Source organism: Lampetra fluviatilis, chromosome 1, assembly GCF_964198595.1.
Source record: "Lampetra fluviatilis chromosome 1, kcLamFluv1.1, whole genome shotgun sequence".
Taxonomy (NCBI): domain Eukaryota; kingdom Metazoa; phylum Chordata; class Hyperoartia; order Petromyzontiformes; family Petromyzontidae; genus Lampetra; species Lampetra fluviatilis.
This window is the reverse complement of record NC_136275.1, coordinates 16,367,732-16,381,201: the sequence shown is the minus strand read 5'-3', so window position 1 is coordinate 16,381,201 and position 13,470 is coordinate 16,367,732. Positions and strand designations below refer to the sequence as shown.

At 47.1% G+C, this 13,470-nt stretch overlaps 1 protein-coding gene across 6 annotated transcripts in view; it reads left to right on the top strand.

Annotated features, from left to right (window-relative positions):
• LOC144933185 (gamma-aminobutyric acid type B receptor subunit 2-like) overlaps nt 1-13,122 on the top strand; it is a 166,502-nt gene extending 153,380 nt beyond the window's left edge. For all 6 annotated transcript variants that reach the window (XM_078857829.1, XM_078857820.1, XM_078857838.1 and 3 more), the window contains one exon: nt 12,845-13,122. In XM_078857829.1, coding sequence (XP_078713955.1) covers nt 12,845-13,025 — 181 coding nt within the window. In that variant the 3' untranslated portion in view covers nt 13,026-13,122. The remainder of the gene's footprint in view (nt 1-12,844) is intronic.
• Nucleotides 13,123-13,470: the final 348 nt, after the last annotated feature.

Below are 13,470 nucleotides of genomic sequence, written 5' to 3'. Positions count from 1 at the left end.
TCGCGTCAAACTTTAGCAGAGAAGTCGACACAATTCACTAATGCAGACCAACACATTGCTATTCCAATATGTCCATGGTAATTCGTCCACCTCCCAGAGCCACTCCAACGATGAGGTAGTTGTGGCACAGTTTTGGAAGCTCTGGTTGTAATCTCCCTCCAGATTGCCATTAATCAGTCTCACAGATTAGTTGATTGTGGTTTAAGCCCGTCCATTCTATGATGTTCTGAATCCAAGTCTTCCTTGGGAATCCACTAAATTGTACCTTGCAGTAATTTAAATGTGGTAATGGATATGCATTCATATTTGAACTGGTTTTATGTTTTGTGTGTGAAACAAGTATAATATGTGTTCTTTGAGTCTAATATGAAAATATGCGTTACGTTGAAAAGTTTCATTTGTCACTGAATCCAATCAGGTTACTCATGCAAAATAGGTTATTATTGCCATTGAGGTGCTTGCTCATGCCTTATTTACATAACCAACGAGCAGTGGCTTAGCGTGATTGGCATGGGTCGGTGCAAAGAGTGAAATAGAGACTCCTGTCCAATTTTCCTTTGCAATGTCACTGCTAGCGGCTTGCAAGTTGTCTGTTGTAGAATGTTTTATTGTGCAGTAAATTCGCAAGCCACGAGTCGAAATTCTAAAGTTTAACCAAGTAGCAACAGCAGTAGAGTGTACAGTATTATAAAGGTATATCTTCTTATAAAGTATGAGCCGTGTAGGTATTACGGCGTAAAATGCAATGGAACGAAACCAGCTGTGCCCAATGCCCGGGGTCAGGCATTACACAGTGATATACGAACACTGGATTATTGATGAGCTTGCTCCATGAGAAAGTGGGGATTTTCACGAGAGACCTTACGTGAACATTGCTCTCCGCGAGCAGGCGCATATACGGCGCATGGCGATTATCCAGCTGTAATGAGCGATCTGCAAACTCTTTTAAATAATCACAATGCTGGTCTTTAAGTCATGTCTATACACATTAATTATATTTAGTTAAAATTAACAATTTTTATTTGCTCAGTATTTCTTTCATACCTCAGTATAATGTTTGTTTTTTTATCATCCAGCAAAACATAGTTGGCCTCATTGCTCGGGTCATATTCCATCTTAGGTAAAACTTTTTGGATTAATTAACTATTTTCTCTTTTTTATATTATTCCTCGATTCGAAGGTAGGTGAGACCACAGTTATTTATTTTCAAGGCAAACCTCCGTTAAGGCAAATTATCACGAGTAGCCATGTTCAATCCACTGTTGGATTAAATCCTCCCAAAGCCACCACATCTCCCACGATAAAAAATAAACGACTTGAAGAACTAAATACGCATTGTGCCTCTCATACATTATTTACAAAGATCATTGGGATGAAAATAATGAAAAAAGATAGGCCAATCAATCACGGAGAGTTAACATAGTTTAGGTAACAGTTTGTTTCAAGTAAAAGGCAGTTACCTAACAATCTTCTTATCTTCTTCTCTTATATATAAAAGTCTCCGCGCGCGCGCTTGCGGGGGATTTGGCTCTCGGACGGTGGGGTTTTAGACTGATAAATGTTTCCAGCCGGCACGCCCTAAGCCCCGTGGTGGGAATTGGCTATTCCGTTTTCACATCCCTAAACTTTAAATTCGTTTAATTAACGAATTAGTGGCATTCTTATTTTAATTATTTACTTATTGTGCGACATCGACCGTACCAACCCACGACAATTGCCTGGAGGGGGCGGACCCTGCCAAGTGATGCGCGTTCACTCCAGCTCACGGGGGACATTTCATTTTACGCGTTTTACATGGAATAGATATACACATCACGCTGCCGATTTCTCTACACAGTGTGATGTCCTCTCCCCCCCCCACCCCAATGCATGCAGTTACTGCTATAAAGTCCTTAGATATTAATTTTATATTATTAAAGCACTTACATAGTATTATTCTGGCGAGGGCATGGTGGGGGGGGGGGGGGCGGCCCAGCCCGCAGCCTGGCAATGTCTCACCTCCTCCGGCTTGCCAATCTAGGCGAGGCCGCGGGCTCTGCATGGGACGAGGCATCACCACGCCAATGTAAAGTACAATTTTATTGAATCTTGCGCTAAGAACTCAGGTTTATTGTTTACTATTATTAAACAAATAAGTTTACAAATATTACAATGATAATGTTTGTGTGCACATAACAACTCTGCTTCATTCTTTACAATTATTGAACTAATACGTTGCCTCATACTGTATTACTATTATAATGTTCGTGTGCAGAAACTACATGCGTGTGCCTAAAGTCGATGTCTGTGTGTGTGAGTCCATATGTGTTTGTGTGCGTGTAAGTCGATGGGTTTCTATGTGTGTGGGTCCATGTCTGTGTGTAAGTTCATGTGTGTGTCTGTCTTTTTCAAACGGACAACGTCCCGTGTGTGTGTGTACGTACAAGTGTTTGTGTGTGTCAGTCCATTTGTGTGCGTATCAGTCGCTGTGTGTGTGTTAGTCCACATGTGTGTGTAAGTCCATACGTGCGTGTTTCACTCGATGTGTGTGTCTAAGTGAGTCGATGTGTGTGCATGGCTCCATCTGAGTGTGTAAGTCAATGTGCGTTTGTGTGTCTATGTGTGTCAGTCGATGTGTGTGTGGTAATCCATGTGTGTGTATCTAAAGTAGATGTCTGTGTGTCACAGTCCATATGTCTATGTGTGTGTAGGGCAATGTGTGTGTCAGTCTATGTATGTATGTGTAAGTCCATGTGTGTGTGTCTTAGTCGATATGTGTGTGTGTAAGTACATGTGTGTTTACGTCAATGTGTGTGTGAGTCCACGTATGTCTGTGTATGAGTCGATGTGTGTGTGTGAGTCGCTGTATGTGTGTACGTCGACATATGTGTCTGTAACTCCATGTGTGTGTATCTAAAGTGCATGTCTATGCGTGTGAGTCCATATGTGTGTGTGTGTGTAAGTCCATGTGTTTGTGTGTGTGAGTCGATATGTCTGTGTGTGTCAGTCCATGGCCGTCTGTGTTAGTCGCTTTGTGTGCATGGCTCCATGTCAGTCAGTGTAAGTCCATTTCTTGGCGTGTCTGTAGGTCTATGTGTGCGTGTGAGTGAATGTATGTGCTTTATTGACCTGCTCAAGGCCTATGATACCATCAGTAGGCCTGGCCTCTGGGTTGTTCTTCATGCTTTCGGAGTCCCTCAAACTTTGCTCACAATCCTTAAGGACCTTCATGATGGTGCACGGCCCCTCGTCAAACTACGTGGCCGTCAGTCAGAGCCATTCCCTCTCCACCTTGGGGTGTGACAGGGATGTCCTCTGGCTCCACATTATTTAACATTTCTTTTCACCACGTAGTTCGTGAAGCCTTCCATGGCTGTACCCGAGGAATTACCGTATGGTACAAATACAATGAGAGGCTGATCGATGCCCGGGTACTGTCAAGGGATGCCTCCCTCTTGCTCAACCATGTTATGTATGCCGATGCTCTGGTGATTGCTGCTCACTGCGGCTGAACCTGGAGCTTGCCACTAAGAGGTGGGGCCTTACCATCAGCCCCACCAAAACTAAGCACCTGCCTGGGTATTTTGTACCATCGAACAATCCACCCCCACAACTCACAATTGGTGATGCGGCAGTTGTGGAGAGATTGCCGAGATTCCAATACCTGGCCAGTGTGCTCATGACCGGCTACGGTTTAACAGCAGAGGTCTCACTCCAAATCAGTCGAGCGCCATTATCTTTTCATCGGCTGCGTTACGCTGTGTGGAAGCTACCTGGTCTCTCGCTCCGCATGAAGCTCCAGGTCTTCTCGGCCATGGTAATTCCCTCCCTTCTCTACGCTTGCGAAACGTGCACCCCCCTAATGGAACATCTTCGCCAGTTAGAAACATTTAGGCTGGCCTGCTAACGATCCATCCTGGATTTAACCATATATGTGTGTGTGTGCGTCTAAGTCGATGTGTTTCTATGTGTGTGGGTCAATGTCTGTGTGTAAGTCCATGTGTGTGTCTGCCTTTTTCGCCCGAACAACGCCGGGTACTTACCGCTAGTGTAACATAAATCTAAAGTGTCATAGACAAAACAATGAAAAGTTTAACGACATAACAATATAATATGTAAACCTTAATTACTTAAGCTTTAAAACATAATAATGAAACTTAAGAAAGAATCAGATATATCCAGTTATCCATTTCCTATTTATCTCCATATAGCGACGTCAAATCACGTGACCCATGCATGTGGAAGCGTAACGCATTGTAGTGTAGCGGTTAGCGCGCTGCGCTACGAACCCGGCGACCCAAGTTCGATTCCTGCTCACGGCCACCACCAGTGACGATTATTTCATCCGGTCCTGGGCCTCCCCTAAGTCGACTCAGCCTCAAACGAGTAACTGTTGTGGTGTGAACATTGCCACTGGGGAGACAAAGGCGGCCGGATGTGGTGAATCCAAGTCCTGGGCGAAGCCGGGTAGTACAGCTAGTTATTAATCAGAGCTGTTATTCAACCTGCTGTTATTCCACCTGTTGGTTCATTTAATTGATCATTTTATATTTTCTGGGTAGGGGCAGTAGCATAAGTTAAATGTCAGAACGAGCTTTTTCTGTGCTGTTGGGAGCTGCCTACCCAGTGGCAGATGCAGGCAAATTTGCTGAGACGACCAACAGGAGAGAGAACCAGTGTGGGAGACAACATCTCACATATTTTATTCCATAAATATTGATAGCATTGTTTTTTTCACATTATAATTACACATTGTTCTATTTTGAAGCACATCAAGCCTGGTGAAACGGCAGATATGTTTAATCGCTGCGTGTTTCAGCTCTTTGAGTATGTAAAGCAAATCTTTTTTTTTTACCCAAAGACCGAATCATTTTTTTTTCCCAACAACATCGCCCAATCTCTCCCAACCATTTAATTTTCCTAAGTAAAGTTTTGTTTTATTTCATCTGCTACCCCCTTATATGATTAATGCTGTGCCCTTGAGTAATGCAACCGGCGGAATGCACAAACAGGCAGCTTAATGGCAGTTTCGGCCCAGCTCGCAGCGTGTGAGGGACTGCTTTGAGCATATTTATGCACTAGACCTTGCCGCGGCAATGACGGCACAAAGGCATGCCATCTCCAATGACAGGCTCGCTAATTTTAATCACGCGACAGTGCAGTACACCTTTAATGTGTCTAACTTTAAATTAGCTCTGTTCTGTTTTCAGCGCCGCAATAGGCAGATTGTACAACATTTAGGTGTTGGAGCACAATTATTTGTTTGAAAAATAAATATGGGTGAGGAGAGACATAGTTGAAAATGTAAGAGTCAAACAAAGTTTTAATGGAAAAACAGAAATCAGGAATTTTTTGTTGTGGCTGATTATCATTAATTTTTTTGACACAATCGACACATTTTAGGATGCAACTGGGATGTCTAAGTGATGCATTGTCAGCTGTATACAAAACCTTCCACACATTTCTTTTTTACGGAGGGAATAAACAAAAATCAGTGGCATGACATATGTAGCATCAACGATTCGGAGACAGAGTTTATAGGAGACACCTTCTTTATTAACAACTTCCATGGTCTCGTCCACACACTCTCCACAGTAGCTTAGCTTAGCCTGTACACAATACCAGCCGTCTAACACTGACGGCACTGACTGAGATAGCCAACTACTATGCTTCATAGCGCAATATTTAGCGGAGACAGTAGCGACGACAGCGACGAGACGACAGCAACGACGAGACGAGTCCACTCCCAGAACCGGCAGCCTCGAGCTCCCGCTGTCAGCTCCTTTTATGCTACCAGCACGGCCTGGCTCCGCCCTGACCATGCCTCCCTTCTCGAACCCACTAGCAGGTTCCAGGGCACTCCAGATCGGCTCCTCCGTGAGCGGTGCCCTAGTTCCTTCTGTCTGCCAATACACCGTGCACGCCCTTACCGGCGTGTGCCCTGTCTGTCCACCACAGTTGCCGCTGCTGTCCACCAGCCGGCGCTATTACACTACACATATATAAGCAGTAGTTCCACAACCAGGCGGTGGGTGTCAGGATAAACACATTGCATAGATACATATGTAGGGCTTGAGTATAGCGCGCCACGCATCCCCCGCCTCTGTTGCTATGCGAGCAAGCACAGTACAGTGGGGTGATGTGAGGTAATGGTTGTTGTTGTTACTTTAGGCGAAGTGGGTCGTTAAGGGTTGAAACAGGTGTCAGGGTAGCCGGGAGGACACAGGCCAGTGATTTGCTGGAAAGGTAATTGGGCATTAGCTGGCGTCGCTCCGGCGGCGAAAACAAGGCCACGTGACACGGGGGGCCAGGGGGCGAGTGATAAGCGGGGGGTAGAGATAATTAGGGAGATTAATTGGTGTGGGGATATAAGCCAGAGCGCAACGGAGAGAAGTGAGTCCTGTACGAGTTGGCGTCGTGGATGGAGCTGCAGCAACGGTGCCCAGGGAGTCGCAGAGCAAGTGATAGTAGAGTAAAGCGTAGAGAGACAGTGTTAGTAGAGTAAAGCGTAGAAAGACAGTGTCAGTAGAGTAAAGCGTGGAGAGACAGTGGTCGCGAGAACGCAGTGAGCAGACAGGGTAGCCATGCATCGGAAGGATGCAGAGTAGGAGAAACCGTAGAGACGACAAGCGTAGCGATAGTGAGGTAGAGAGGCACGGAGCGACGCGGAGCGGAGTGAGGGCATGGACAGACGTGGAGCGGTGGCGCAGCAGAGAGACACGGAGCGGGGCGAGGCCGTGCTGAGACGCGGAGCGGTGGCGCAGCGAAGGTGGACTCTAAGAGGAAAATAAAGAGAGAGAAAGACAACCCTTGTACGAGTCCTACACATATATTAACTTTGTAATTTTAAGTGTGCTCAATATTTGTATTTATGAGTTTCCCAATTTTTTTTTTAAAATGTGAGGTAAAATGTCATATACATTCAAAAGAAGAAAATAATGTGGCAAAAAAATTAATGCTGACGTTAGAGACCTGTTACTAGGCTCTTCTGCGAAATTAGGGCCGCAACAATGTGATTCGATCACCCGGCGATTTGATGCATTGCATCAACAAGGAGTGGTGATTAATTTCTTAAATCTTTCATCCAAGCTGTGTTTTTTTTCTTTTGTACGTACTTTCTTTTTTGCTGTCTTTTGTATACTGTCTCGAATGGTGTACTGTCTTTCTTGTACTTTAGTCTCTCTTCTACTGTGTCTTTGTAGCTCATCTCAACTGTGAGTATTCGGCTTTCATTGGTCTGCAACGATTTTTTTCCTCTTTTGTCCATCTCGTTATTTGTCATCACATTGTCTCCCTGGTTCATGCCGATCTAAACATTAAAAAATGTGTACATACCTCGTATATCATGTGCATGTGTAGTAATTTATGTAATCTAAAATAATCAATTGATGGGCAAGCAGTTTTCTAATAGATTTTCATCAATTTTGGGCCCTATTAATATTTTTTTCGCTACCCCCACACTGACCGGGGTTGGGAAGTATGGTCAAACAACTTCTATGATTAACACGGTGTAGGGAGACCATGTATTAATATTCCATGGTTAAGAAGTGGTGTACAGATATTTAACCACGCAAGAGTTTTTGTGGAGATGTGCGTGGTATGAGAATAATAAACATTCTACAACTGGGGGAAAAAATAAACAAAGTAATGACATTACGGATGACAATGACATTTATTTGACGGTTGGACTTTAAATCCTTATATTACGTGCCAATATCGCCCTCAATAAAGTCGGCATCACTTTCAAATGTACGTTTTATTAACACACGGTAAAAATCTAAAGCACAAGTGACATGTTTTCACGTTGGTAACGTGACATCATGAATATTTCTTAGGCCATCTCAGCCTGAGCCAAGGAGTGTTAGAGTGCAATTCTGGTCAAGAAGGGAGCTCAAGGGCCTGTTCTGGAATGTAATGGCATTGGTTCAACTAGAGCAGGTTACCATGATTATACTCTGATTTAATTCCCTTTCGGGAGACAATTTAAACAGCTTTTTGCTGTTAAGTGTCCTTTTTAGCAGATTATGTTTTGTTTGTTATATATATCATGTATATTTTCCCACTTCCATATATGCAGTACTAGCTTTACTACCCTGGCTTCGCCCAGGACTTGGAATCACTACGCCCGGCCGCCTCTGTCTCCCCAGTGCCGATGTTCACACACCACACCAGTTAATTGTTTGAGGCTGAGTCGACCTAGGGGAGGCCCAGGACCAGTTCAAATACTTGTCACCGGTGGTGGCCGTGAGCGGGAATCGAACTCGGGTCGCCGGGTTCGTAGCACAGCGTGCTAACCACTACACTACCGCTCCTCCCCCCACACACGCGTCCATAGGTACACAGGGTGCGTACGGCAGTAAACGACTGAAATAATAAACCAATGCTGCGCGAAGAACGCTTTAGACCTGCAACACATTTGTATGGCACTTTACTCGCGGAGGGTTGGGGGGGGGATGCGTGACGTCAGCATGCACACTGCGTTACGCTTCCGCATGCACGGGTGACATGACAGATGTGACGTCACAGCTCACTTGCCGTGCAAAATATATGCATTATTGTGCCCCCCCCCCCCCCAAAATACAAAAGTCTATTTTTATAAATGTTGCATGGTGTACAGTCTGGAAAGTACCCACATGGCAAATTTCAAATGTGTTGCATGTCGGGAAGTACGCTAAACATTTTGAACAGACACACATATTCACAATTTTCCCTTTTATATGTATGCAGTATATAAGACAGAGCAGAAATAAATATTTGATGTATTGTACTTCTATACACACATAACTGTGTGTTCTGCCTTCACCAACCCGTATTCACCAGTGTGGTGAAGTATGGTCAAACAACCCCCACGACCTGCACAGCATGAAGAGGCCCTAATTCAGCAGTGGATTGACAAAGGGCTGTATATATATGTGCAATAGATATGTAGTGACATCGGGGATATCACTGTATGGTGCCGGCCCGGAAGGGTCGTGGTGTTCGATGTTCCTCCATCATGGACAGCACCGTGTGGGTGGCTGTGCGTAATACCAGCCCGATCGGGGCTTGGCGAGCACTGGGATAGTGCGGGCACCACGCACAGTGTGTGGTGGGGGCTCCCCCGAGGGGGAGGGGGTGTGTGTCAGCCCAGGGGCAGAGTTGCCCCAGGCCATGGCACTCTGGTTGACCCCGTAGACATGTGATCCGGAATGTGCATACAGGGGGCCCCAGGTGGGGGGACTAGGGGGTGATCACGTGTCCGGAGAGAGCTCTTGAGAAGGATCGAGAGGGAACGAGAACGTTCGGGAAGGTGGGCGGGGCCGAGGGCGGAATGGCCCGACCGGAGAGGGATATAAGGTGGGTCCCTGAGAGAGACCGGGGTCTCTCTTCGTTCTACAAGCTGGAAGTTCTGCGTCTCAAGTTGGAAGCGCTTCGTCCTACCGGGGACCACGTGATCGGAGACCCGAGCGAGGGTCCGACCCTTCGTAGCAGTAACTCCCCTGTATAGTGTAGTTAGCTGGGTGGTGACCACCCTAGATTGCAGTTACCCCTTTGTGTTACGGTGTTACAAATAAAGGTGTTGCCTCTAAAAGGAACGTATGTGACTCAGTTGGACCTACTAAATATGTGAAAGAGAAATATCTGCTTTATGTCGTGCATCATCACACGTGGATTTTTTTGGGTTGCTGGGACCAAGGTGAAGACATCTCGCCGCTGCCGCTCAAGCCAGGGATGGACCTCAACCCTCACGAGTCGCCGGGCGGGTGATGGTTGATCCTCCCGCCCAGATCAGACGAATGAGTGGGTCTGAGGGAACGTGGGCGAGGGCAGCGGCACGGAGGGAGAGCAGCTTCGTGCAAGTTCTGTGTGAACGAAGCCTCTGTGTGAGCGAAGCCTCTGTGTGAGCGAAGGTCTGTGTGAGCAAAGCTGGGTGCAAGCTCTGTGTGAGTGCAGCTGCGTGCAAGCCCTGTGTGAGCTGCTGTCTGTGTGCGGAGCTGTGAGTGCAGAGCTGCTAAGAGGAAGAGCTGCCGCAGGCAGGTCAGTGAGGTGTAAAGTAGATAGGGGAAGTTGGTTAACAAAAGTGACCATATAGACAGAGACAGGAGTGCCTACAACTGGTGCAAGAATAGGGCTTCGCTCACAATGTGTCCGACTGAGTGATTTTACAAGACACAGCATTTGGTGTTAGAAGTGCCAACGAACCTTCGCCGTCATGTCCAAGTTGGCGTCAAAACGAAGAAACCCACCTGCTGCGTCGTTGGACGATGAGGTGGTGCAGGACGTCGTCCCTCCAACGGCTCTGGTTGCTGGGGCTTCAAGCCGCCGCTCCGACGACGTGCTGCAGTCGGAGCAGGAGACCGTGGCTAGTCCAACCCTGCCGCCTCCTCTGCAGAGCTGGCTGGACATCGCTGGTCATCTGAGGAGGCTGTTGTCGGCCGCCGCTCACCTGTTCCAGCGGATGACGGCCGTGTTGACCACCGGTCTCCAGGGCGCGCTTCCCGCCGCTGTCGGGTCCGAAGCATTGGGAGTGCCGGACCCGTCCGCCATTTTGGAGGCTGCAACTGGGCTCCACGCATCTGCCATTTTATGCGATCGGCTCACGCCGCAGCAGCAGCTGCCGACTCCCGAGCTGGAGGACGCCTTCAGGCTTCGACTACTGCCATTGGTGCGCCAGTTTGTAGCTGCAGAGGGCGATTGGATAGCCTTTTGTCATCAGTTCGAGGCTGCTTAAATCTCCGTGGGATGGACACCTGCCGAAGAGCTCTGAGCTCTTCCGACAACCCTCGACGACAACTCACTTGCCGCCTTCTCCGCGATCCCTGAGGCGGACAGAGCAACCCTCACGTGCGCCTACACCGAGATGGCCACTATCTACGACCCCCCGTCTAATGTGCGTTGAAGATTCCGGTTGCGACGAAGGGGCGAGAATAAAACGCCGTTGGCATTTCGCAGTGCTCTCCTCGCTCTGGGGCACGTAGCTTTTCCGAAAATGGACAGCCAAGCGCTGGACACTCTCGCCTTGGGGCGACTTCTCTCCGTGGCTCGAGAGTTGGGGGTCACCCTCGCGGTGATGGAGGATGACAACTTTACCTCACTGGAAGTGGCCCGCGGCATCCAGACACACCTCGACCTCAACGACCGGCCGGCGGTGGCGGCCAGCGCATCGAGGCCGGACGCGGACGCACTCCGGGGTGCCTCCTTAGACCATGGGTTGGAGTAGAGGGATGCCGCGCAGCACCCGCAAGTGCGGGAATGACGCCCCAGGCTGCGCCAACCGGCCGGGCGCCCCTACCGTACCTGCTACAAATGCAGCTGTGTGGGACACATTACCATCGACTGCCGCCGCAGGACCAGAGGGTTTCTGCCCCATCCATCCTACGGCTCCAACAACTCCTCTTCCCGCAACGTACAGGGCCGGAGGACCTAAGGACCATGGACGGAGTGTTGCGATTCCCTCAGCGGACCACTCATCACACTCGAGCAGACCTGTCTCTATCTGCGGGGACGGGCCTGCTGGACATACTCGTTCACGACGCGTCATTTTTCATTAATTCCCCATTCCCTTGTTCTTGTTATTATTCATGGTCACTCCTTATGATTGTCTTGTAGTTAGGGGTCGGTCACTGGACACTATAGAGTTGTGTTAGGGGTTGTTACGTTGCATGCTCACAGGTTATGTATGATTACAACCGGGACGGCTGCGTTTTTATTCATGGGGGGGGGGGGATGTAGTGTGAGATTGAAATGTGTGAGATGGTGAATCCAGTTTTTAAAATGTTTGATAATTTTTTGTTAAAACCTTTATTAAAAAAGCCAATATTCTTTAAGAAAAGCTTTTATTTTTGGAATGATTCGCACGGTTGGCTACATACGATATAAAATAAGTTTAACATGCAAAAGTCTCATTTAGAATCAGGGAACAGCTCATTGAGACTAAAATGCCTTTTGCCAAGAGCTCGAGTGATACATATATTAAATCAAGATTGATATATATGGTGAAGAAATGTGAATTAAAAAAAACATCATGCCAAAATACCTATCTCAATTAATAAAATATATATAGATACAGATATTAAAACACCAACAAATATGAGTGTATGTGTTTTCACTGAAGTGATGTTTTGCAGTATGTAAATAAAAGTTTAACATTTTTTTTTACAAGAGGTAAATCAGCAGGTCTTGCGTGGTGGGGTAAAGTGTGGGTACTCACACATATTCCAATACATCTTGACAGTTTGAAAAAGTAGGTTAAATATTCGCTACGAGGGCTTTAGATACCCTCCTTCTAGTGGAGGCTGGGCTGTACCTTTACGTTTACATTACAAAACTAAACTTTTTATTTGACCAGATAAGGCCCACTAAGCTATACGGCTCTTTTTCAGAAGCGAACCTGGCCACAAATGATAGCTCAACGAAGTGGCTTGTCATGTGGAAATTTATAGCAGCCGAATACTATAAACGCATGTTTCTAAATGTGGAGGGAAAAACCAGAGAGAAAATCCACAATACCACAGGGAGCACATGCAAACTCCTAAAATACAGGCTTCAGGTCGGGATCGAACTCACGACCTCCATACCAGGCGAGATATCATCATCATCATTCGTGCCCATCATACCAACGTAGTCAGACCAGTGATGACAATGTGTGGGCACAGACCCTTGTACGATCAGTAACAGTGTATATAACTGAAAGTGATAAGCGTGGCAATACTTTTTTTATCGAATGCTGTTCCACGTGACTGCACAGTTAAAGTGGCCAGATACTCACAGGGGATCCCATGAGAATATAGCTGCATTGTCCTCCCACTTTACCGATGACCATATAGCCGGTCACAAATGAGAAAAACAACGCTGCTAAACAACACATCGTTCCTTCCCATGCCAGGTGCCGTCGCCGCCTCTCCATCCAGCTGCCCATCCTGCACCACGCCTACTTCCCCACGGTGGGGGGCGTGGACCCCGGCGACTCGGTCCCCTGCTCCAGCTACACTCCGCAGCACCTGCGCAGAGACGGCAGCATATCCAGCAAACACCAGCCCCTCACAGTCATGGTGACGGGACTTTAATGGGCACTCAACGACGAGGCAGAGGGGCGCGCGTGCACCCAGATGCACCACCTCCCAGTTGGCTGCCGCAGCTCCTGCGCGAGGACCCTATTTTGTACAAAGCCGTATTTGGCCTGGGCTAGGTTTACGTTCGATCTGTCCATTTTTATACACTAGGAGAAAAATAACAACATTCTAGAGATATCAGATGAGCATTTAAGATATGGGCAAAAGAGCTGGACTTTTGGCTTGTGGATTTTTAAAAATATATATTGTATGCCAACGCACCGACAGATTTGATGAAGATGTTTGTGTACCGCTCCTGGATTGCCACTGATCTGCTATTGGGCCTGAGATATCTGTTTCTCTAACAAGAACTTCACGAAATGTCACGTACCAACAATATGGCTTAATCTAATCTTTGAGTCGGTCATACCGCCAACGACGTTCAGGTGACCTTCAATTA